Source organism: Theropithecus gelada, chromosome 1 (assembly GCF_003255815.1).
Source record: "Theropithecus gelada isolate Dixy chromosome 1, Tgel_1.0, whole genome shotgun sequence".
Lineage (NCBI taxonomy): Eukaryota > Metazoa > Chordata > Mammalia > Primates > Cercopithecidae > Theropithecus > Theropithecus gelada.
In genome coordinates this window covers 193,573,379-193,597,994 of record NC_037668.1, presented here as the reverse complement: position 1 = coordinate 193,597,994, position 24,616 = coordinate 193,573,379, and the positions used below count along the sequence as shown (strand labels likewise).

The 24,616-nt window shown below is 41.1% G+C and overlaps 1 protein-coding gene across 2 annotated transcripts in view; it reads left to right on the top strand.

Moving 5' to 3' along the window:
- The window catches only part of C1H1orf105 (chromosome 1 C1orf105 homolog), a 48,571-nt gene extending 24,184 nt beyond the window's left edge, over nucleotides 1–24,387 (top strand). The window contains exons 2-7 of one of the 2 annotated variants that reach the window (XM_025363936.1): nucleotides 318–403; nucleotides 3,674–3,764; nucleotides 11,924–11,998; nucleotides 17,803–17,870; nucleotides 20,889–20,956; nucleotides 24,010–24,387. In XM_025363936.1, the coding sequence (XP_025219721.1) occupies nucleotides 318–403; nucleotides 3,674–3,764; nucleotides 11,924–11,998; nucleotides 17,803–17,870; nucleotides 20,889–20,956; nucleotides 24,010–24,155 (534 nt within the window). In that variant the 3' untranslated portion in view covers nucleotides 24,156–24,387. The remainder of the gene's footprint in view (nucleotides 1–317; nucleotides 404–3,673; nucleotides 3,765–11,923; nucleotides 11,999–17,802; nucleotides 17,871–20,888; nucleotides 20,957–24,009) is intronic. The other variant, XM_025363932.1, reaches the window with a different exon arrangement.
- Nucleotides 24,388–24,616: the final 229 nt, after the last annotated feature.

The following is a 24,616-nucleotide window of genomic DNA, read 5'->3' as shown; positions in this document are numbered from 1 at the left end:
AAGGAAATAATAAACAAAGGGATGTAGTAAAACACGGGATACAGTGGATACAAAAGTCAGAAAACATGACCCATTTACTAGCTCAGTGACTCAAGGCAAATCACACTACCTGACCTTGGATTTCTTCATTAGTAAAATGGAGATGACATTATTTGCACTTGGCTACTGTATAGGATGGTCAAAGAGTCAAATATAAAATATAAAAATGTTTTGTAAAGTGTTCACTATATGGCTGCTATTAGCTGACTTTGGCCATCGTAATGATAGCAATGTTTAAGTGTGATACATTCTGTAAAATGTTCTCTATTTCCCTCTAGGCTTCTGTTGCAAAATTTGACAAGATTCCTTGGCTTAGTGAGGCCAGCCTCGTAAACAAGCCACTAGTGCTCAGCCTCCCCAGAAGGTAACCTCTCAGCCACTGAGGGCAAAAGATTTACGAAACATCTCACAGAAGATGATTTCTTCTTAAGGGATGATAATTATACAATTATCAGAGGGCGCATTTGATCCATTGAGAAACTCAAGTCAAGTGCTTTAAAAATAGAAATATTCCGGGTTTCTCAGACAAAAATGATCACTGAGTATAGACCTGGCTAGAGGAGATGAGATCTCAAATTATTTCCCTCTACCACTCAACAGTATAAGATAATTTTGTCGCTAGACACTGTCTCTCAAAACACTTCCATCCTCTTTCTCACCCCACCTTTTCTCCACTGCTATAGTCTGAAATTTTCACATTTTTACCATCAAAATCTAGAACAGTAAGTTCCCATCTTTATAGAATAGTAACTCTGTATGTAACTTTGAGGTACCCTCCTACAATCTTGTTAGTCCTATTCCTTCCAGACAGACTACTATGTGACACATACATCTATTTTTCAAAATTGCAGGAATTACATGTCTAGGGAGCATTTCAGCTGTCTCTTGAAATTATTGGGTTACCATGTTCCTTCTCCATTTTTGATGAAATGGTTCCTAAGTGTAGTGATAAACCCCGCTCTGGAAAGGGGACATGGACAGAAGGGTAGGTGTGAAGCAGTGTTGGGGTGAATGAAAGAAACCAGAAGGAGGGCAAAGAAAAGGCAGGCATAGAGGCCATTCCAAAGGTACATGACAGACAAAAAAGGATCCACTCCTTGGCATGTGAAACAGCTTGTTAGAAAAGCCAGACTCCCCGAAAAGAGTTTCTCCTCCTGTTGATAACTACCATGTACCCTCCTGCCCATGGATAAATGACTTCGTGAGCGAATTCCCATCACTATCTCCACATCCCCACTTTAGTAACACATACCCTTACTTTGTCTACTCTACTTTAAAAAAAAAAAATCACATTCTCAGTAAATAGGTACAGTTTTATGTATTTTCAGAACAAAATTCACAAGTGCTTTCAAGTGCTCATTATTCAGTTGTGTTGCTTTTACATAATTTTGAATATGTCTAAAGCAGATTATCAGAGGTTCAATAAACTCAAAGGCCTATTTAAGAAACAAAAGCACTAAGTGATAGAGGGCTTATTAAGAGTTGTTAATGCTACATGGATCAGCATGAGTAAGGATAGTCTAGCATATTTTAATTGAGGGTGGGACACAAACTCACAGGCCCATGACAGTGAGATGAGGGGCATAATGAGTACAGCTGGCCAAACAGGACTGCAGTGAATGGAAATCACCTCCCCACTTCAGCCCACCCGCACCCCAGCAGTGTTACCTGCAGGCATGTGAGTCCAGAGGCCAGATCCACTGGGTCTTCTAATAGTACTAGAAATCTGGATGTTTTATGTGAAATTGCTAGTGTTTGATCTAATAGGGTAATATCCCACCATCCCATACTACCCCCATGTCCATTAGACCTGTCCCAGCAGCCAAGAGCAAAGTATCCTTGTGCATGGCTCTCTTGCCCCCAGCTCCCTTGGTCTCTAAGTATATAAGCCTTTGGCAGAGGGTGAAGATCAGGGAGAAGGGTAGGCCCAGAATACAACTGGCCTTCCGCAGCACCTGTTCAATTTCACAGCCAGGTCCTGGAGGGTCAGAGCAGACAGTCTGTTGACAGCCAACTGGAAAGGGAGTGGGTAGTTTTTCCTCCAGCCAGCCAAACCTAGGCTGGGCACAAGAAGAAATGACCTTAGGCAGGCAGTGAAGCTCTACTCATCGCTATTCTGGGAGGATTGGGGTAGCAATCTCAATTCTTGTTTAGAAAAATGTAATACACCTACCTTACAACAAAGGTGACCGAACAGCACCTCTGAGGTGCCCTGAACTCTCAGGAGGACAAGACAGGAATGTAAAGTCTTTTGAAAGGATGGTTTAAGTATCAACAGATCTTAAGGATTAAAAGCTCCTCATGTGGGACAAAGCTCTGGGTTCCAAGCTGTTTATTTTTGGCAAAGCCCCTTACTGAGACTTTGGGAGAAAGTTCTCAATGTGCCTTAAGCGTTACATACCCTTGAGCAAAGAGTTCTAATGCAGAACAGTCTGAAAAAGATAATGGAACATTTAGCCAAATATGCTCAGAGTAATTCCAGCTGTGCGCAATGGAAACACACCTGCGCGGTTGGAGGAGGTGCGGCTGGGCTGTAATAAGAAGTGCCTGTACTGACCCACTTCCTTCAAGGACTCTCTCAGGTTGGCCTGACAATTTCGAAGCCACCCTCATCGTCAGTCTCCAAAGCCCTTCAAGTCACACTAAGGTCCTGTTTGTATAAGATTATAGTGTGCTGAAGGAGTTCTAAGCTGGCCTCCTGGTCTCTCCTCATCAGCATTTGGGTGACAAGTCCAAGACAGTCTATTCCCATATCAAAGACAAAGACCCTGAGGGCACTGATGTCAGACCCACCGTCTCTGGTCTCACAGGGTCCAGGGAAGTGTGGGGAGAAATGAAACAAGAAATGCCTCATGAACATCAAACCCCTTCCACATGCCTTTGTTTTAAATGAACAATGGACAATGAAATCTTTCCTCATTAAAGAGGAGATGTGTTCCCGGCAAAACTGCCAGCATTCTGAGTTTCTACTTCTTGGATGCCAGGGGCATGAATGGTGCCACACACACAAACAGTTTATGATTATCAGGCCCCTGCAGGTCTTGGCCCCGTACACTGTAATGAAATGAACCACAGTACCAAGTGAGACAGAGCACAGGCAGGTCACCCTGTAAAAAGAACTGGTGTTCTTGCAACATCACTGCTTCAACTGATAACTAGAAAGAAAAAATGTTGCAAAGGAAAAGAATGGGTGGAGGGAGAAGACGTTCTGTGGGAGGAAACAGGTGGATTGTTTCAGGGTGCAAGGACACAAACTCCAAGAAGTCAGCCCAGGTATGAAAGGGGACAGGCACAGGTGAGACATCGAAAACTTGAGTGCAGACCCTTTCAAAGAGAAAACCTGGGATTCATTTTGCTCATTACACATCTACTGTTGTGAACAATCTTTATCCTGCCTTGTTTGTACACTGACAATCCAAAATTGGTTAGTGCAAAACAAAAGGGACAGAAAAGCCAAAGTGACATAGGAGGGCAAATCCATCTTTTGGGAGCTCCTCAATGGCCTGAGTCCTCCAGAACTGGAGTGGAAGGCAGCTCCCTGTGGTGTCCCTTGTATTCTCTCAGAAACAACCGAGGGCCTGGCTCTTCAAATGGGGGACTGTGGTTCTAACTTTCTCTTGTTTTAATTACTTAGATATCCTCCTTCCTCTGCGACTTTTCTGACTTCGTCCAAGAGGAATATGAATTTGCCAATTTTGTTTCAAGTTCCAGATGTTTTATCTAAGGTATTCAAAAATTTTTATTGAAAACAACAGCAGTTCTAGAATGACATAGAATATGAATACATGTCTCTCTCCTTAGCACAGCCCTGCACTTGGTGCACCATCAGTGTTCAATAAATATTTGTTAAATGAAGTGAATGGCCCCACCCCCCTCACTATGTCTCAAGTGCCTAAGGGCCCCAGTTCACTAGAACTAAGAATACAGGCATAAGGTTAGAATCAACAGAACAGGAAACTAAAATGAGTATGGAGGAATCTGCCCCAAGACTTCCAGGGAATGCCTATCAGCTTGTGACTGGAACCAATCAGGAGTCTCTAATGCCTCCCCCAAAGGAATGCTTATGTCTCCCACCTGCAACTCCTGACACCTGTGGAATTTTACATTAAAAACTCCTCATTTCCCCTCCACCGTGACCGGCTGCCAAGTGACCCTCAGTGTCACTGTGGAGCAAGCACACAGGCTACAGGGCTCGGGCAGTCAGCACCTTCCTGAGGTGGAGAAAGAAAGAAAACATATGGTGAGATAAGCAGTTTTTTTCACCTGAAAAATTGCACATTCCTCACAGGGCTGTCATAGGCAGTGCCTGAAGCAGCGTCCTAAGGCACTTGACACGGTGCCCCACCCAGAGCAGGAGCTCAGTGAATGTGAGCCACAATTATTAGGAGCCCTGGTGTCAGTCAATAAATGTTTACAGAGGACTTTGTATTTGCTTTAATACATCAGAGATGAGTAAGTCAGCCACAGCTATGCAGATGAGTGAGCAGACAGGACGGGGACACAACTGAGAATGCATCTCAGAGATGGGGCACAGCACTTGTGAGAGAAGGTGGGAACAAAGGTTACCCCCAGGCTGGGCAAGTAGAGTGGGAGTGAGGGAATGATTCAAGAGGAAGTGGCATCTGCATTGGATCTAGAAGATACTGTTTTCAAGTGGAGGGAAGAGCCAGGGGTGGAGGAAGAACTGGAAAGAGGAGAAGATTATCAGCAAAGAGGTGGAGACTGAGTGTGCAGGAGGAAATGCCTGAAGTATATCAAGGAATTATGAGCATACATGAAAGGGAAACAAGGACACAGCTGGGCCCAGCTAATGCATACAGGACCCAACAGACAAAAGCAGAGAGGATACATTGAAGGTTTTCAACACCGGAGTGTCAGGGTCCAAGCTTTGCTTAAGAGTCATCTCTTAGTCCCCCTAACACCTTGGGCAGGCAAGTAGGTAACATGACCACCATGACATGCACTGGGTGGAGGTGGGGGATGAGCAGGGAGGCAGGACAGGCTTAGCAATTGCTGCAGAACCAGCAAGAAGCCTTTCAGTCATCAAGTCGCTGTGAGCTTCCTATTTAGACAGGTCTCACGTGCCGCTGAACGCCTCCTCATCTCAGGTTTGTTCTGGGTCTCTGTACTGTGGCAACCTAGGCTAGGACACCAAGTCCCAGCCTGGCTGGGGTGGAGAATGGGGAAGGAAAGCCAATCCTAACCACCAGTGGGAGTGAGAGGCCGTTCTCCAGCAGGGTATAGCGGTTTTTGTGGTTGCAATATTCATGGTTAGCCACTAGATGACAGTTAAGAGCAACAGCTTCCAGCTGCATAACCCAAAGGGTGCCTGGGAGGTCAGTTTCCTGGCTGACCCGTGAGAGGTCCCAGATAGGTTGCTCTTATCGAGTGAGAACACAGGCCCCTCAACCTCATCGTCACTCATCCTGTTGCAGGCTGACCCTCCACTGATTTGCACGTGAGAAAGAGTCACCCCTGCAGATTGAAACACAAGTAAGGAACCTGGGATCCTTGCTCTGTTGGGGCACCGGGCAGGTACCTCCAGTCATATTCTTTCCTGTCACACAGACGTCCTCAAATTTGAATCTGGCTCCCAGAGTCTACTGCGTGTATGAAGGCCTGCACGTATGTGCCATGAGGTAAACATGGATTCAGCCGGCAGCTGCTCCTTCTGGAAAGAAACTGTTGTGTTTCAAGGGAGTAGAATGTACTATGGACACGATCTCTTCCTTCACCCTCTAAATCAGGGACCTGCCAAGAAGCTGCTGGCAATCCAGAGGCCAACTGGAGGCCCTGGACCCTGTGCAGAGGTGCAAAGGTCCTGCCACCTGGCTGCCTTCCTCTTCACCATCACAGGTCAAAGAGCAGAACTTTAAACACCCGCTTACTCCTCCCCTGCCCAGAAGCAGCCCCGTGGCTGAGGCAGGTGCACGTGTGCCTGGAGCAGTATTTCCTAGTGAATAGACAAAGGGGAAACAGGCTCAGAGACACAATAACAGGGAGAGGGAGCAGAAAGCAAGAGAGAAACACACCCACAGAGATGAGGGACAAAAAACACAAAACAAAAGGAGAGGCAGGTCTATCAAAGAAGAAAGATTTTTAGTGAAGACAAATGAAGCCTAAACATTTCCTCATTTAAACATCTACTGTGGAGAAGCTTCGTCGTTAGTCATTGCTTTCACCTGCCATTTCCAGGCATCCACTCATGACTCCTCAAGATGCCGAGAAACAGAAAGGTGCATCATGATAGTTGGGTAACTGGGTCAAGAGGTGACTGACTCAGGGATCCAAGGCAAAGGAACAGCAGGTGTGTGGCGGTGACCTGGAAAACTGCAGCTGGAGACTTTCAAACCCCTTTGCCCACTTGCTGGTACTGGGTGTAAATTAGCTAGAACTCCTCAGTTACTAATAGATTATAAAATGCCACTCCACCCTCTCAATTCCTGCCCCCAGTCTCTCTCTACTCACTTTGATCTGGGTTTGTTGTTCCAGTCTAATGAGTCAGAGTGAAGATAAGAACGTTATTATTCTGCTTTTAGCAGACCTGTGGCAAAAAGCCCTGGCTAAAAAGATCGTGCAGTAGCAGAGGCATAGCTGGGGATGATGTATAGGATGTTGACTTTCTATTGTCTCACCACTGAGAACTCTCTTTTTATTATTTCTCTCACATTGACTAAATTTTCAAAGCTCATAACTACCAAGGAAACTAGCTCATTTACTCCTAAGTCATTTTCATATTTATATTGCTTATGTTGATCTAGTGCAAATAACTACAAATACAATTTTTAAAGAGAATATTAAATGCTATTGACCTAAAATAGTGATGGTAATAAAAATCAAATTTAATAAGTCTGAATGTAGGGACATGGCTGTCTATTATTTTGTATACATTTCGGGGTTTTTTCCTAGTGAACATTAAGAGCATTTTTGAAGGTATATTCAGCTTTATTCTTTAAAATGGCTGACATTTTCAGATAGAAGGAACATGTGTAATATCATAAAGTTTTTTGAATATTGAAATTAGTTCTCTGAGCACTACTTTTGGGATTCTACATGGTAGAAATAATTCTGCCTTTATATGGATTCTTTTTTTTTGAGATGGAGTCTTGCTCTGTTACCCAGGCTAGAGTTCTATGGCACTGCAACCTCCACCTCCCAGGTTCAAGTGATTCTCCTGCCTCAGCCTCCTGAGTAGCTGGAATTATAGGCGCATGCCACCACGCCTGGCTAATTTTTGTATTTTTAGTAGAGACGGGGTTTCACCATGTTGATCAGGCTAGTCTCAAACTCCTGATCCTGTGATCCGCCTTCCTCTGCCTCCGAAAGTGCTGGGATTACAGGCGTGAACCACCTTTATATGGATTCTAAGAGTTTACTATTCTCCTGAGGAAAGATAATCCTTTTTATCCAAAAACTTTCTAGCCGACTGAAGTTCAATAGATGTAGTATTGAACAAATCTCTTAACCTTTCTGGGCCACAGCTTTCTCACTGGGTAAATTGAAAGATTTGAACCAAGTGTTCTATGAGGTCTCTCTCAGTTAAGTTAAAAGTGGGAAGGAGAAAAGAAATAGAGGTGTTGAAGGAAAGGACAGAGGCAAATGTGTCAGTACTCTTCACAGGGTGCTTGTGAAGCCTGTTTTAATCACAAGCTTTTTTGGTTTTTATGTGAACTGCTGTGTAAGAGAGAGAGAGAAAGAGAGTGAAAGAGAGAAAGGAGAGTGGAGGGAGAGGGAGATGGAGAGCAATATGTTTCTCTGTTTCTTTACCAAGGGTTCAAGAAGGCCACAGCCTTGGGCCATGAGCCAGCCCTTAGACACCGCAGCAGACATTGTCCTCAGATATGAGGATGTTTCCAATTGTCAAATGTGTTTTGGCTTCTGGGGACTGGCTGAAATCTGCATCATACCTTGGCCAGGCTACACATAGGTTGCTGTCACTCTCCTGTCACAACTGCCATCTGCTATCCAGAGGACAGCTGCTTGGGAAATGAGGGCCCCATTAACATTCCAGTGCCTCTGGCTCTAGACCTGATAAAACCAGGGCCTTGTGCTGTGAACCTGGACAATTCCCTCTCCATTCCTGTTATTGCTGCTGAGCTGGTCATAAGGAAACCAAGAGTGAGAAGGGAATGCAACAGAAGAAGAAGACCAAAGACCTGGGTTTCAGGGCTGGGAAAGAAAGCAAGACAGAATGGAGGAAATGAGGCCTGCAGGACATGGAGTCTTAAACGTTCGCATCACCTTTAAAGTAGCCTGTCACAGCTGCCTTCCGTGACCCTTCAATGCCCTCATGCCTTCTCCAGATAGAAATGGAGCATCCCTTCTTGGAAGCCAGGCTTCAGCTGATAGCGAGTCTGAGGTAGAGTATGGCACAGACCAAAGATTGCTTTTTATCTTTACATGTAAAGTGTAAAGGGACAGGATTAGAGCATCTGCCTCTGTCTTTTTGGCCACAAAGACGATTATCAGTAGGGGAAGGGAGACCTGGAGAGTTTATATGATTGACAAAAGTCACCCAAGTTGTTTATGAGCCAAGACTGGAACAGAGCTCTTTGGGCATCTAGCCAGTGTTCTTCCCCAGTGTATTACATAGAATGAATTTGTTGCACTACAACACTAATGTTCTGTAACATTTCCCCGAAGACAGTGTTATAATAGTGATATCCATTTACATATGCACTTTTTGTTTTTTATATATATATGTGTGTGTGTGTGTGTGTTGATTGTATCTATATTTAGATCTCATAATTTAAATTGCTTACAATGACTCATTCATTCGCCCAATGTTTGTTGAATACTTGCTATGTGCCAGGTTCTATCATAGGTTCTAGGAGTACAAAGATGTGTAAAACATGATTCTTGCTCTTAAATATAATAACTCTCAACCCAGTGGAGGAAATAAACACATTTAAAAACAAGAAGAATAGCCTGTAATCCCAGCCCTTTGGGAGGCCGAGATGGGCGGATCACGAGGTCAGGAGATCGAGACCATCCTGGCGAACACAGTGAAACCCCGTCTCTACTAAGAAATACAAAAAATAGCCGGGCGAGATGGCGGGCGCCTGTAGTCCCAGCTACTCGGGAGGCTGAGGCCGGAGAATGGCGTGAACCCGGGAGGCGGAGCTTGCAGTGAGCTGAGATCCGGCCACTGCACTCCAGCCTGGGCTACAGAGCGAGACTCCGTCTCAAAAAAAAAAAAAAAAAAAAAAAACAAGAAGAATAGTGCAAATACAAAGAAAGCTAGACCGAGTTTATGATGCAATCAAAGAGGCAGGCACCAACTGAAGTTAGGAGGGTGAGAAATGGTAGCACCTCCAGGAGAAAGGTTTTCTGAGGATGTAACACCTACACTATGTCTTAAATGAGCAGTTATCAAGGCCAGGTGGGACAATATATAAGCATTTCATGCCTCAGATTCTAAGAGATGACAGTCATTATGTTATGGGACTCTGTAGTCACATTTACAGTTGTCTTTAACCTAGCAAGATCTTGAAATGTACTTTGGAGATCTTGCAAATAATATCTGTTGCTTGATTTGCAATGAGCTCTGAGATTGCAATTCCTGTATGGTCTAGTAGTAGTCTTAGCAGAAACGAGAAGTCTAGAAAAAGGTGAAGTAAATAATTTCAGTGAAGAACTTATAACTCTACTAAAAACAAACCTGCCCAAGGATTCTCTCATATCTGCCTCCCTCTGTCCGGGTCTTCCTCATCCCTTCAGACTGAGTGCAAATTCCACTTCTAGGAAGTCTTCCCTGATTTCTCCAATCAGAAGTGGTCTCTCTGTTTTCTGAAGGCACAGAAGTATTACTGCCTCTTTTGTGATATCTAGTGTGTCCTACCTTAATTGCAGTTTCAGAAATGTACCTCATTCTCATACCTCAGAGATGTGAGGGATGGAGGGAGGAGCTGAAGCTTCAGGGGATACCACCCCCAGGGGAATCTGGAAGACATGGTAGAAAGTTGAATCAGCCCAAAGCAGAGGAGTCAGTACACACAGACACTTCCTCTCTAGTCTCTCTTCTCACTCCATTCATCCTCCAACCAGACAACCTGTCCAGTCCAACCTACATTCACTTACCTGAAGCTGATTGGCTAGGTTATTCTTCCAGGTTGTTGCATAGTGTTTCCTGGGCTTGTAACACCCTCACCATCCTTGTTCACTCCATAAATACCTACCCAAGCATTGCCTGTTTTTTTCACCCTTCTCAGACCCTTCCCTCTCTGCCCCACCCCTAGTTAAGCTCAATGATCCTTTTCAGCTTCATTGGGGCCTTGATACATTTCTGTTGTAGCACCTTCAACACCATCATACTTCTTGGATGGTGAGCAGCTTGAGGTCACGAACTATGTCTTATTTATTTAAATGTCTCCAGTACCTAATGAATGGGTAAATGAATAAATTTGTATTCTTCTTTTGTCTTCCTTACAGACTTCCTTCCAGAAACTTTGCCTTATTCATCGGTATGACCCCCATCACAGCACCCTTTACTTGGTAGCCTCACAATAGATGTTTGTTGTTGAATGAATGAATCTAGTTATTCAAACACATACTTTGACATACCAACCCACAACATTGTGATACTGAGTTGATTCTTTTTAGAACGCCCTATAAAAATGAAGTGTATTTTAAATATTTATCAAAAGAATCCAACTTTGTTAATAGTTTTTAGCCCTCAAACCCCCAATGATGCCTCACCTAAGTGCTGTATGTCTCTCACAGGATGAAGCTACTTGCAGAACAATCTGGCAGAGGTCATCCTAGGAGCACACCTCAGAAACTCCTCACTTTCTATTCTTCCTCTTTCTATTCCCCACGCCTCCCAGGGCAACAGGAATGGGTCAAGACACACCATGTAGTGATGGGCCAGCAAGTGGATCAAAGGAAAGAGAAGACTTCAGTCAATAGTCTTCTCACTGTGGTTTTCCTCTTCCCCATATTTTACACTTTCTGTGACCATATCTCATGACTGATGTAAATGTGAATGAGGAAGATTAAGAGAGAATCCCCAAACATAATTTTAGCCTCAAGTTCCTATATGCTTCCTAAGTAAACCTTTATCAGAGATGCAAATGAGAACCTCCTGAACCAGGTATAAATGCTCCAAAGTCCTCTCTTTAACCCTTTTGCAGAAATGAAGTCAGAACAAAAACCAGTGGTTACAATGAGCAGACACGGTGCCCCTCCCCTTCCTCTACTGGTTGTTTCTTCACCTGCTGATACAGCCTCTCTTTCCCAGAGGATTGAAGGGACTCAGAACCCACAAAGAAGCTTGAGTTCTGCTTGTGGCTTCAATCATTGTGCTTAGGAGGTACAGAAGGGTCAAATGGTGCTGGACCATGGATGCATGAGAGCTGATGCTGGCCCAGGGTTAAGGCATGAGAAAAGAGGGTGATGCTTAGGAAAGGCCCGTGAAAAAAGATTTGAGGAAGAGAAGTCTTCTCTTCATTCTTTCTTGGGCCATCAGAGATCCTCAGTCTATATGGTGGAGCCTTTGTATGAAATGGAAAATATAGCCCACCTATAGGAGAATGCAGCCCCTCAGACACAGGTGCTCAGGCTGGAAAGTAGAGACCCCACTGAATTTCAGGCCCCAGCCATCTCTGCCAGCTGTCTTTTTATCTATACCACTGTATGCAGCAGCCTCAAGACCACCACCTAGCCTGTGTCTCACTCCCTCCTGCCTAAACTCTCAGAACCTACCAACTGCAGCACACTCCAGATTCAACACCCACCCTGGATGGGGCTGAGACCAGAGTGCCCATCTCTGTTTTATGGAAAGAAAAACTGTTACCTCTCTCACCCCTCCACTGCTTTCCTACGTCTTTGCTGCCCTATGTGCCCCACCATTTCCTCACCTTTCTCTGTCTCTCTTTCCCCTCAGACCAGGAGGAACCAGCGTGACTCCATGCTGCTCAGAAACCAACAGCTGTGCTCCACATGTCGAGAAATGAAAATGGTAGGCAAGGGGGAAGACAGAAATGGGCACAGGCATCTCAGGGTGCAGCACTGCCCTTCCCCACCAAGCCCTGTGGAGAGAGAGAGTTGCAAGGAGGGCCGTTGCAAGGAGGGCCTAGGTAAAGGCTGCCAAGGAGGAATGGTTGGTCCTGGAAGCAGCATCGACTGACAGAACATGGTAAACCTTCTCCATTTCAACAAGCCAAAGGGTAACCAAGATAGGTGGGCCAGAGTAGAGATGCAATGAGCCACTTCGCCTTGGGCTTCTAAGTAACTTACAGACTCTCAGAGGCTTAGGGGATTATGGAGCTCCTTCTCCCTCCTTAATGTAGCCCTCACGCAACACATATGCACACACTCATTTCTCCACCATTACAATCAGAAGACAAACAGCTTCATCTCTGGGTTTACTGTTAATTTAGTTTGCACCCCAAGAGAAAGACTGGGGAGAGAGTCTACAGTACTTTCTAGGTAGTCGGGGGTGGTGTCAGCTGCCTTGGATACTTGTAATATGTAGTGGAGAATGGTAGTCGGGAAGGAGTATTAGGAAAAGAAAGAAGGAGAGCAAGGGAGATGTGGAGGGAACAAAAACGAACTTCTGCCACCTATCACAGTTGCTGAATCAGAGGCCTGATTCAGGAAGGATGCTAGACTAGGCTGGAGTTAGGACTTGGGTTAAATTAAGAATTAGAGTTAGCATTGGGATGGTTGTTAGCGTCAGGGTAAGGAAGAGGCTTTGGTTAAGGGTTAATTTAGCAACATGATTAGGTTTGATGTAAGAGCTGAAGAAGGGTTTCTTCAACTCTGATATCCTATAATTCTCCTTTGACTTCGGGAGAAAGGTGGGGCTAAATGTGTAGGCTAAATGTGCTTTAAAGGAATGGAAGAAAAATGGAAGGTATAAGAGAAGCTCCTTCACTGAGTTCATGGCAAGTCTTCAGGTCAGTCGGATATGAAAGAGTGGCAGTTTTGTGAAATTTTTATGTGGGATTTAGAAATTTAACTGAAGCTGCTGGCAAAGCTGCACCTGGATGTTGCCATCTATGTTCATTTTCAACATAATTAGGGTCATTGTGTGTGTTAAATATTAGCATTGGCTGGAGTCTGGGAAACTAGAATTGGGATTTCTCCTGGTCTTATTCCTGGAATCCCTTGTGTCCACATTTAGAATGCACTAACCCCAGGCCTAAGCTGGCCTTGGCCAGCTGGCACACTTGAGACGTCAGCAGCAGTCCTCTTTCTCAAGACCTCTTCTCTGACCTTTGCCCTTGTCCAGGAATGATAGAAGAGGAGCTACATCTGTAATTTTATCATTTATTGCAGCTTCTAAAAGGAAGGGCTTCAAACACAAAAGTGCCCAGGGACTCTTCTCTACTGCTGTCAGAACATAGTGAGAAACTACAGAAAGTTAGAAAATAAACATGAAATACCCTTGCCTCACTCTATGCAGTAGCACCTCAAAGTCCTCCCAAGGGGAAGGACTGCAGATCTGCTGCAGTCACTGTGACATCCCTTCTTTCTCAGCAGTGAGTTGAATAGAAATACTGGGGAATATATAAAAAGACTCCTAGGAATAGAAGGGAACTTCCTCAACCTAATGAAGAGCAGCTTGGAAAACCAACAGCTGACACCCTGCTTAATGGTAAAAGACTGGATACTTTCCCCTAAGATTAGAAACAAGGCAACAATCTGTTCTGTTGTTAGTCTGTTCCTGACACTTCTACTCAACATTTTACTATACACGCTAGCCAGAAACATAAGAAAAAGAAATAAAAGCCATCCACATTAGAAAGAAAGAAGTACAACTAGTCTATTTGCAGATGATATGATCTTATATAGAGAAAGTCCTAAGGAATGCATAGAAAACTATTAGAGTTAATAAATGGATACAGCAGTGTTGAGGATACAAGATCAATATATGAACCTCAATTTATGTTAATAGCAGTGAACAATCCAAAAATGAAGAAAACAATGCCATTTGTAATAGCATCAAAAATTATTTTGGAATAAATTTAACAAGAGAAGCACAAGACCTATACAATGAAAAGTATAAAACATTGTGGAAAGAAAATTTAAAAGGCCTAAATAAACGGAAAGAACCCCGTGTTTATGGATTGGAACACTTAACATTGTAAAGATGGTATACTCCCCCAAACTGATCTACATATTTAATGTAATCCTCAAAATCCCAGATGCCATTTTATAGAAATTTACAATCATATCTTAAAATTTATATTAAAATGCAAGAGATCCAGGATAGCCAAACGACCTTTAAAAAGAAGAACAAAGGTGGAGGTCTCACACTTCTTGATTTTAAAACTAACTACAAAGCTATGGTCAGGACTGTCTGTTGTTCATTCCTCTTAATAGAAATTAAGTACTGTGTGGTACTTCCATAAAGATAGACAAATAGATCAACGGAATAAAATTGAGAGTTCAGAAGTAAATTCTTACATTTATAAACAATTGATTTTTGACAAAGGCACCAAGACAGTTCAATGAGGAAAGAATAGTATTTTCAATAAGTGGTACAGGGGCAGCTGCATAGATACATACAAAAGAATGAATTTGTACCTCTTCCTCACATCATGTACAAAAATAACTCAAAATAGGTCAAAGACCTAAATGTAAGACCTAAAACCATAAAACTCTTAGAAGAAAACATAGGTATAAAGTTTCATGACCTTGGATAAGGCAATGGTTTCTAAGATAGGACACCCAAAGCACAAACAACAAAAGAATATAGATAAATCAGTCGTCATCAAAATTTTAAACTTTTGTGCTACAAGGAACATCATCAAGAGCATGACAAGACAACCCAAATATTTGCAAATCAACAGATGAAGGATTATATCAGATAGGGGACTAGTATCTGGAATATATAAGGAACACTTACAACTCAACAATAAAAAGGCAAACACCCTAGTTGAAAAGTGAGCAAAAAGTTTCAATAGACACTCTCTAAAGAAGATCTACAAATGACCAATAAACACATGAAAAGATACTCAACATTATTTGTTATTAAGCAAATGCAAATCAAAACCACAATGATATACACTTTCCATGCACTAGGATGGCTGTAATAATATTAATAATAAAACAGTGGATAATAACAAGTGTTGGCCAGGATGTGAAGAAATTAGAATCCTCATAAGTTGCTGATAGGAATGTAAAACAGTACAGTTGCTTTGGAAAACAGTTTGGGAATTCCTCAAAACCTTAGACACCGAGTTACCATATGACCCAGCAATTCCATTCCTAAATATGTACCCAAGAGAATTAAAAACATATTCACACACAAACTTCTACAAGAATGTGCATAGCAGCCATATCTTAATAGCTGAAAAGTGGAAATAACCCAAATGCTTATAGCTTGATTAATGAATAAACAAAATGTGATCTATCTATATAATAGAATATTAATCATAAAAAAGAATGAAGTACTAAAACATGCTATAACATGGATGAACCCTGAAAACATTTTGCTAAGTAAAAGAAACCAGATGCAAAAGATCACATATTATATTGGTTCCATTTATATGAAATGTCCAAAATAGGAAAATTCATAGAGACAGAAAATAGACAGTGGTTGTCAAAGATTGGGGGGAGGAGTGAGTGAGATGTAATTGCTAATAGGTATGTGGTTTCTTTTTGGGGTCAAGAAATGTTCTAGGAGTAAATAATGGTGATTGTTTTACAACTTTCTGAATATACTAAAAACTACTAAATTGTACATTACGATGGTGACTTATAATAAATGATATCATAAATACCAATAAAAAGAAATTAGCACTAAATAAAAGCACAAAATGAATCAATCTCAAAAAAATGTAAATAGGACCTGGTTATATAACTATTCATATTCCTATGTAACCTTGGGCCAGAATCTCATTCATTTAGTGCAGAAGAAATACCTACTGACAGTTATGGTTGTGAATCACCAGGGATATTTGCCTTGGTTTTATCTAGGCTGTGTTTTATGACATCTCTGCTCCAAACAGCTCATTTTCCCCTTCATGCACCTATTTTGTGGTCCTTCTGTTATCTGCATTGCTCTCTAATTAACACTTTCAAGTCCCTTAAAAGTAGGACGGTCAAGCTAGACATACTGTAAAGAGATATTCTCTAGCATATATACTTAAAAATTGTTTCAAAATAAATTAAGTTTATTTCAACACATATTTATTGATTGTCTGCCATGGGCCAGGTACTTAGGTAAACTGCAAAGAAAAAAAAAAAAAAGAAAGACATAAGACCTGTCTTTAAGGAGTCAACAAATAAATAATGACAATAGAATGTGATCAATGTAAATAGAAATAGATCTGATGGGGAGTGAAGGGGCAGTGAAAGTAAATATCAGGGAAGTCTTCCTTGAAGAAAAAAGACTATTCGGGGTTTTCAAGAGTGAATAGGAGTCTATCACAGTACCCTTTTTCTCAAAAACAAAAATCCTGTCTTTGGCAGGCAGCTTTGTTCTGATGTCGCCCCTGCAGCACAGTTCATTCATACAACAGCACTGGCTGGATTTAGGGGATTTAGAACAGGAATCATGCTATTCAGGAGGAGTTAGGGTTTCCTGCATCTTCCCTTGTAGCAGAGTCAACTTTAGATACATTTTTGAATAAAGCAGTCTGTCTCTAGTACATTCTCATCCACTTTTATGTTTAGAAATCTCTCCTCAGGTTCTTACTAAAGCCTTGGCTGCCCCCACTATGCCCAGAGACTCCTTGTTACCAGATCACCTCCTCTCCCTCTCCCACCCTTTCTTCAGCTAATGAGTTAGGAGAACAAGCTGATTAAACATAGTATGTTCTTGGCATTTGTATAGCCTTTGCATTCATTTTTTTGGTTTTTTGTTTTTTGGTTTTTGGGTTTTTTTTTTTTGTTTTTTGTTTTTTTTTTTTTTTTTTTTTTTGCTATTTTCAAGCACTTCTAAAGGTCCTTAAGACATTGTAATTGTAACTTTGTTATGTCATAAACTGAAATCATGAGTCACTTGGTACGAGTCACTTGGTACAAGTCACTTAGTAGAGTGACCTGCACCCACATCTTTGTGATTATCATTTTATTATTATAGCTACAATAATTTTTGAGAAATAATGGAAAAATGCTTCCTAGTGAAAACATTCTTAAAACCAACATCTAGTGCTGGGAACAAACTTGGAAAAGTTCAAGAAAGTGATGTTTCTTAACCAAAAATACTGTAACTGTGCATTGATTTTAGGCCTGTATGAAATACACCTTTAAAATTTCAAGTGTGCTTCAAGGTGGGTTCATTCATTCACTAATTTGATCAAAAATATTTCTTAAACAGACATCGTGTTAGCAGCTGGAAATACAAAAATAGAGACAAGGACTATGCCCTCATAAAGCTGCAAGTCTATTAGGGAACCCAGACATTACACAAGTAACTACAATATAAAGGTTATGAGTATTTTGATCCAGGAGGCCCTAAGAACATAGAGCAGAGGACTACCGAACAGTAGTCCAGCAGTCAGCAGTCTCTGAGAAAGTGATAGCTCACCTGAGACCTCAAGAACATGTGTGTGTTGGGGGTGAGGGCATCTAAACAAACTGATTTTAAAGATTTACTAAATCTGTGTATCTAATTTCAACTGATATCCAGGGAAGAACAATGACGCTGGCTTGAGGGAAGGGTGAAATCTTCTGGTTCATTCACATCACAAAAGGATGTATGAAGGACTTTGATATCAAATACAACTCAAATTCACTAAAGTGGTACATTATGTATTTAAATTAGAATGCAGTTATAGGCAGCATTCTAAATGAGACTTTCTTCTTGAGGTACAACCAAGAACAGTGAAAATCCCAGATGATCCAAAAGTATCCTTTGAGAATTTTATGAGTCATAGGTAAGTCAACAATTTAAATCAGGACATGACTTAATTCTCATTATATCTGAGGACACAGGAGAGTGGATTGAGAAGCATAGTTAGAGGAATGTTTAAGGAATGCTTTGGGAACAGGATTCTTGACTGTTTTTTTTTTTCAGGTTAAACCAAATCATTAGATCAAAAAAGAAAGTTCACCTTTTTGCTTGAACAACTACTGAAAGTATTGCAGAAAGTATAATCTTCCTTTCCACCTTCACAAGAACAATATAATAGAATAGGAAATTTCTTTGATAATTCAGATGGAACTAAATACAAGTTCTCCATGTAGATGACGTATCTAATCTCCAAGATATGGAAGATTACACATAATCTTTCCTTAGTCCAAGATGTTCTCTGCTACGTTTTAGTAACTAAAATTCCTCTTTATCAGTTTGTTTGGTTGTTATTTAAAGCTTTTTATTTTCTTTATCAAGATCGCGTATAACAGATATAAAATCCAATTGGAATTCTGATTTTTTTGTGTGTTTTGTGTTGTTTTGTTTTTTTCTTTTTGAGATGGAGTCTCTCTCTGTCGCCCAGGCTGCAGTGCGGTGGCGCAATCTTGGCTCACTGCAACCTCCACCTCCCAGGTTCAAGCAATTCTCCTGCCTCGATTTCCCAAGTAGCTGGGATTACAGGTGCCCACTACCATGCCTGGCATTTTTTTTTTTCTTAGTGGAGATGGGGTTTCACCATGTTGGCCAGGCTGGTCTCAAACTCCTGACCTCTGGTGATCTACCCACCTCGGCCTCCCAAAGTGCTGTGATTACAGGTGTCAGCCACTGTGCCCGGCCTGGATTTTCAAAGATTTTTTTTCTTCTATATTTAACTATTAGGGAAGAAGGACTCTGTTTTTACTTTATTACGACATGCAAAACATGGACTCATTCTGAATAGGACATCAACACAGGTCAACTTGCATTGCAATAGATGGTTGGAAAGTAGACATATGCTCACCCTGACATATGACTAACCAAGAAAGCTATATGTAATCTAATGGCGATTTTAATTTTTTCCTCATACAGAAAGCAATAATGTGGAAAAATAAATAGGTTTTTTTAACCTTATGTTGCACAGTGGTACACGTCCTGATTCCATTTATGACCTTAGGGCCATTTGTTCCAGACTCAAATATAGACCCAGATACACTGAAAACATGTACCCAGTTCCTGGCCAAGGTAGACAAGGTTATGGAGGAAGTGGCTATTTGAGCAGTACAAGCTCCATCAATAATAACATTTACCTGTACTGACTCTATAGTTTTAAAGAGCTCTTATATGATAGAGGCAATTCTAATAAATATTCATTATGAACTTTAAATGGAAAACTGAAGCATGTAAAATCAGAGATTTCTGAGCAAAATTCCACCCTTCTGTGAAATAACCTTTTGAAATTTGTTGCCCCATTTTACTTATCTTGCAAGTTTTGTACTTTATTTAAATGCAAAATCCCAGAACATTAATTAGTCGTATTTTAAACAAATAGCTCTTATCCCTCTAAAACTAAGATCAAGGATTGAACCAATCTTAAAATCATGTCAACATCAACCAGATGTATCATGAGACTGATTGTTGTATTCTTTTTTTCAGTGTTTTGGAGGAAAACATACAACTTCTGTTTGAGACTTAACTAGAGGGACTATAAAGCAAGGGCCTGGTTCTATCTTGAACTTTTCCAAATTTGTTCCTAGCACTAGATGTTGGTTTCTTTTTTCATACTTTTTAAGTATCACTGCATATGTAGGCAAGTGCAATTATCTTCACAGAAATTATGTTTTTTTTAAAAAGTGACTTTAATTATAGCCATTGCAGGAATTATAATATTTATGGAATGAAAAGAATGAAGGAAAAAAGGAAGAGAAGGAGAAAAGATGGCAGGATAGATATATATTTGTTGAATTATAGAATAGACAGAGTTTAAACTATTCAGTTCTGAACATACCATCTGCCTGTTTGCCCAAAATGGATAATAGAAGGGGTTTTGCTTTCTCTTTTTCTCAATCTCAGTGACAATTGATTAAAGCAAACTGGCTTAACTCGCTATATTTTTGGTAGCAAAGCAAAAATAATCTTGGAAGATCTTTGTGGAAGTAGAAACCATGAAATGAATGTAGAGCCTTAGATGGCCCATCAAAGTTTACTAATGTGTCAGTCTTTAGAAATTAAGCAATTTAGACTAATGTAGAAGTGGTTTTGGCTTATATGCATTTTCCTCAAGGGTCACCTCCACAGCCTTGGCCATCAGGAGAAATAGGATGTGGTTAGGGCATTTTCTGTGAAATGGGAAGGTTCTAACCAAAATATTTTCTCAGCTTTACTCTTTAAGGGTAGATTATTGATCTGAAAGAGTTCTGCTTTTTTTTTCCTTCTGGAAATTGGAGAACTCTTTCCTTTATTCCTCCTATTTTCAGACCACATATGTTCTGACAGTGGAATAAAACATTCAAAATGAAGGTTTTATCAAAAATCCATGAAAACAACACTAATCAAAAAGAGGTTGAGAATTAGCAGTCTTTGGACCAATCATCTCGCATTGCTAGAAAGTGGCTTGATCACCAGGTTAACAGGTCTGGATTCAAGAGATCACATGTGTTTAAAAATGTATAAAGAGGCCGGGCACGGTGGCTCACACCTGTAATCCCAGCACTTTGGGAGGCTGAGGTGGGCAGATTGCCTGAGGTCAGGAGTTTTAGACCAGCCTGGCCAACATGGTAAAACCCCATCTCTACTGAAAATACAAAAATTAGCCAGGTGTGGAGGTGTGCGCCTGTAATCCCAGCCCCTCAGGAGGCTAAGGCAGAAGAACCGCTTGAACCCGCGAGGCAGAGGTTGCAGTGAGCTGAGATCACACCACTGCACTCCAGCCTGGGCAACAAGCGCAAAAACTCCATCTCAAAAATAAAAATAATAACAAATAAATAAATAAATATGTATAAAGACACATTTCTACCAAGTCCTAGCCAATTAACTAATGTGTTTTCTTATTTCTTCCAATCAGAATGATGAATCTTCATCAACCCAAATTCCAGACTACCCCTAAGCCTTTCCATGATGACATCTCAACAGGTTTGCTTTCTTTTAGAGTACTTATAGCGTGAAACATACTAGAAAAAAATGCCATAGAATAAAAGTCTGATCCCTAAAATAATTTCTAAATTTCCTGAGAAAATTCTCACTTTCTATCCCTTTCTTTTTCACATATTGTCTTTTGACCTGCTGGGATTAGTTCACAGCCCTTCTTTCACTCCAGCACCACCTGTGCCCTCCTTAGGCCTCACTTGCCCTTATCCATGTTCCTTCCCAGGATCTGTCCACAACATATGGCTGAAGACTTCCGGGGAGATGGGGTACAAACAAAATAAAAGTTCCCCTATTGGCAGTCCTGATGGTATCAATGAAAATGGGAGGGGAACTGCATCTCTATACCCTCAGAGTGGCCTCACCAAGGCCCTGAACCTTTCACTCCACCAGCTCCCTAAAATACCTGCCTTCTCCCAGCAGCTGCCTGCGCTATTCTTATCTTCACTTGCTGTTGATAGAAACAAGGAAAGAAGCTCTATTTCAGGCTTCAGCATTGACCTAAGTCTCAGCTTTAGTTAAGGCCACACTGGGCTGGTGAAGATGGAGTGAGCCATTATTTGGGGTAATATAATTTAAGGGCTTACTGCAGCACAGGCTGTCACTTTAGTGACTGTCCATTTTCTCATTTGTTCCCATATTAACTGAAGCCACTTGAATTTTTCTTTCTTTTGATACATACAGTAAAGAAAATCAGGATCACTTTCCTCACTCTATACATATGGAAAACTCTTTTATCTTAGGAGGTTGCAGGGGAACTAGGCCAGAACTAAAAAGATACTTAGAAAGGAAATTTGAGGATTGAAGGGATGTCTTGAGGGGATGCCAAAAGGGAGGACGAGAAACTCAGGTTACAGCTGAGGTTTGGGGATATCCACTCGAGTGGAATGAAAGTCTTCCAGTCCTAATCAATCACTTCTTATGTATCCCAAAATATTGGCCTAGCTCATGGCTCTCATTCAGCCAAAGTGGAACCAAGAGCCTGGAGCTAAGAGTACCCACCCAACAAAAGCTACCCACTCTGCTGTTCCCTGGTCTATGACCACCTCATTCTTTTGAAGCCAAGAGAACATGGGTGATAGGCATGTGCAGTTGATGTCATAGTTATCTGTGCCAGCCACACACTCATTCTGAGTTTCCTTTGGACCTGGATTTTTTCAGACCTGCCTTGCAAAGGAATGAGTCACACACATACACACCCACCATTGTATACCTTTCCCTCAGCAAGAATACATTTTTTGGCCCTAGAGAACAATGTAACAGGATGCCTTTCATCAATTTATTATCTCTGGGAGTATACTTCAATTAGCAATTTAAGAGCTAGATTTTGTGTGCTCGGGAACAGCATGTTATGTTCTTGGACGGCCCTGGTTCTTATCCATAGAGTTCATCCTAGAACAGTGATCTTAGAGGTGGGAGTACAGGGAGAGTAGTTGTAAAACTTGCTAGGAGCTGAAGCTTGGTAGATCTACTGTTTATTATAGTCATGACCCTTCTGAGCTGACTTTGCTCTTGTATGTGCTCTTAGAGGTCATGAAAAAGGCACTAGCCTAGAATCAATGAGTCCTCGGTAGGAATCCTAGTCTTGCTGTATAGGCTTGGTCTCTGTGTGCTCACCTGTAAAACCAGAATAGCATGTTGTCCCACTGAAAGCTAGACCTTTGGTACAAGTAGTCTTCACCTTTGACTGACCCAGGAAAACTGCTGACACTGCTCCAGCCCCGCTGGTTTATATAGCTTAGACATGTCCATACTGTGGTACTTGCTGCTTATTGCTGAAGCCAGCTTCCACCTGTGCTGTGTTCCCTGTGGATTGCTACAAATACCAAGTGACTGACTCATCCCAGTGAACAACATTACCGCCAATGACTGTCTAACTCAACTGTTGGTCACAATGATTGCTAGCATTTTTTTCTGGACTCTGCTTTTCATTACATATTATCAATAATTATTAATGACAACAAAGGAAATAGAAAGAACTTATCTTCACAAGTGATGGAGATTCCTTCATGAATCTTTGACCTGATCCCAGAATCCCATGACACCTACAGACTCTTAATCTCAATAAACATTAATATAGATGCTAACCACCTGATGTGAGCCTACCACCTGGCACAGTGGTAGGATATGGCACAAAGAGCACTGGGTTAGGATTAAGGATATCTGGGTTCTGGTTCTTAGTCCATTAGTGCCTGTGACCTTAGACTGCTGTTCCCTCTTCAGTACAGTGATGAGACTGAACTGGAACCAAGGTTTGTGATCCTGTAATGTCTCTATCTCTCATTCAGTTGGACTTTGTTCTCTGGAGCTTGTTCCAGAGAATTCAGAGTTCCAATTCTCTTAGTCACTCAGTGATTCCCAATGGGAAGGTGTTATTTCATGCACTGGTTTACCCCCATTCAAGTAATCTGTCTTCTGGAAAAACAGAATATTAACCAACTTTTAATAAATCATATTTGAAGAAGAAGTAGGGTAAGGATTTTAAAGAACCCCAAAATAAATTATTTCACAAAATACAGTTTTCTTTTGAAATGCAAAAGTACTTTCTCTGCCTACTGTAGCCTTTTTGTAAGATCATATTTATTTCTTATTTTTATTTTTTTAAAGAACAGAACTATATATGTGTCCCTTAAAAGTCTCTTGAGAATTGAATCTTCTTTTCTCTCTGACTCGTATTACAACATCAGACATGTTTTATCTTCATTTTTAATTTAATGGGTAATGATGTCTAATACTTGAGTTTTGTTTCTGGATACTCCTTTTGGCCTCATTGACAAGATTTGTAAAAGTTTAAATGTTGTGAGGGGAAAAGGCAATTTTATTAAAAGAAATCATTAGGTGAAGTTTTTGTTCCATTTTCTTTTCTTCCTTTTCTTAAGAAAAAAATAAAAGGTGGATTTGAAAAACAAAATATTAGGTGAATTTTAAATCTGTTTTATAAGGTTGAAGAAGTCTTTGTTGGCCTGTGCTTATTTTGAGTTTCTTTAAGAATAGCATCTAAATAGTCCTTGTCCTTCCTTCCTTCTTGTACTGTCATCCAGAAAGCATTCACTACAGACTGCCCATTCTGGGCCCCAGGACAGCTGTCTTCCATGGACTACTGACGGAGGCCTACAAAACTCTAAAAGAGAGACAACGTTCTTCCTTGCCCAGAAAGGAACCAATAGCCAAGATGATGAGGCAGTGAGCGGTAGGAGCTCATCACCTCCCAGACTCCCAGAGAGAAAATAACCTTGCTAAGTCAATCTTTGACACTGGCACCTTCTCCTCACAATTTTCTCTCCTCTCCCAAAAGATGATTTAATTTTGCCTTCCTAAGATTGCTAGTATTCTAGCTGTTACCTCTATCTTCTCTCTCATGTCTCCTAAAGATAAAATGGTTTAATTTACATGATTATAAAGATCTGTTGATGAAAATGGAACATGGTAACTGTCTCTCATTTTATTTTGTTAAAGATTCCTCTCTATGTTAAAGTGGAAAACATCCTTCTGTTTTTAAGCCACAAGTTTTCTATGAAAGTTATTTCAGCTCTTTCCTCAGGACAGGGGCCAGAGATGGCTCCATGAAATCCCTCATGAATTCAGCTTATTAAGAATAAAGGAATAGGCTAGGTGAAGTAGCTCACACCTGTAATCCCAGCACTTTGG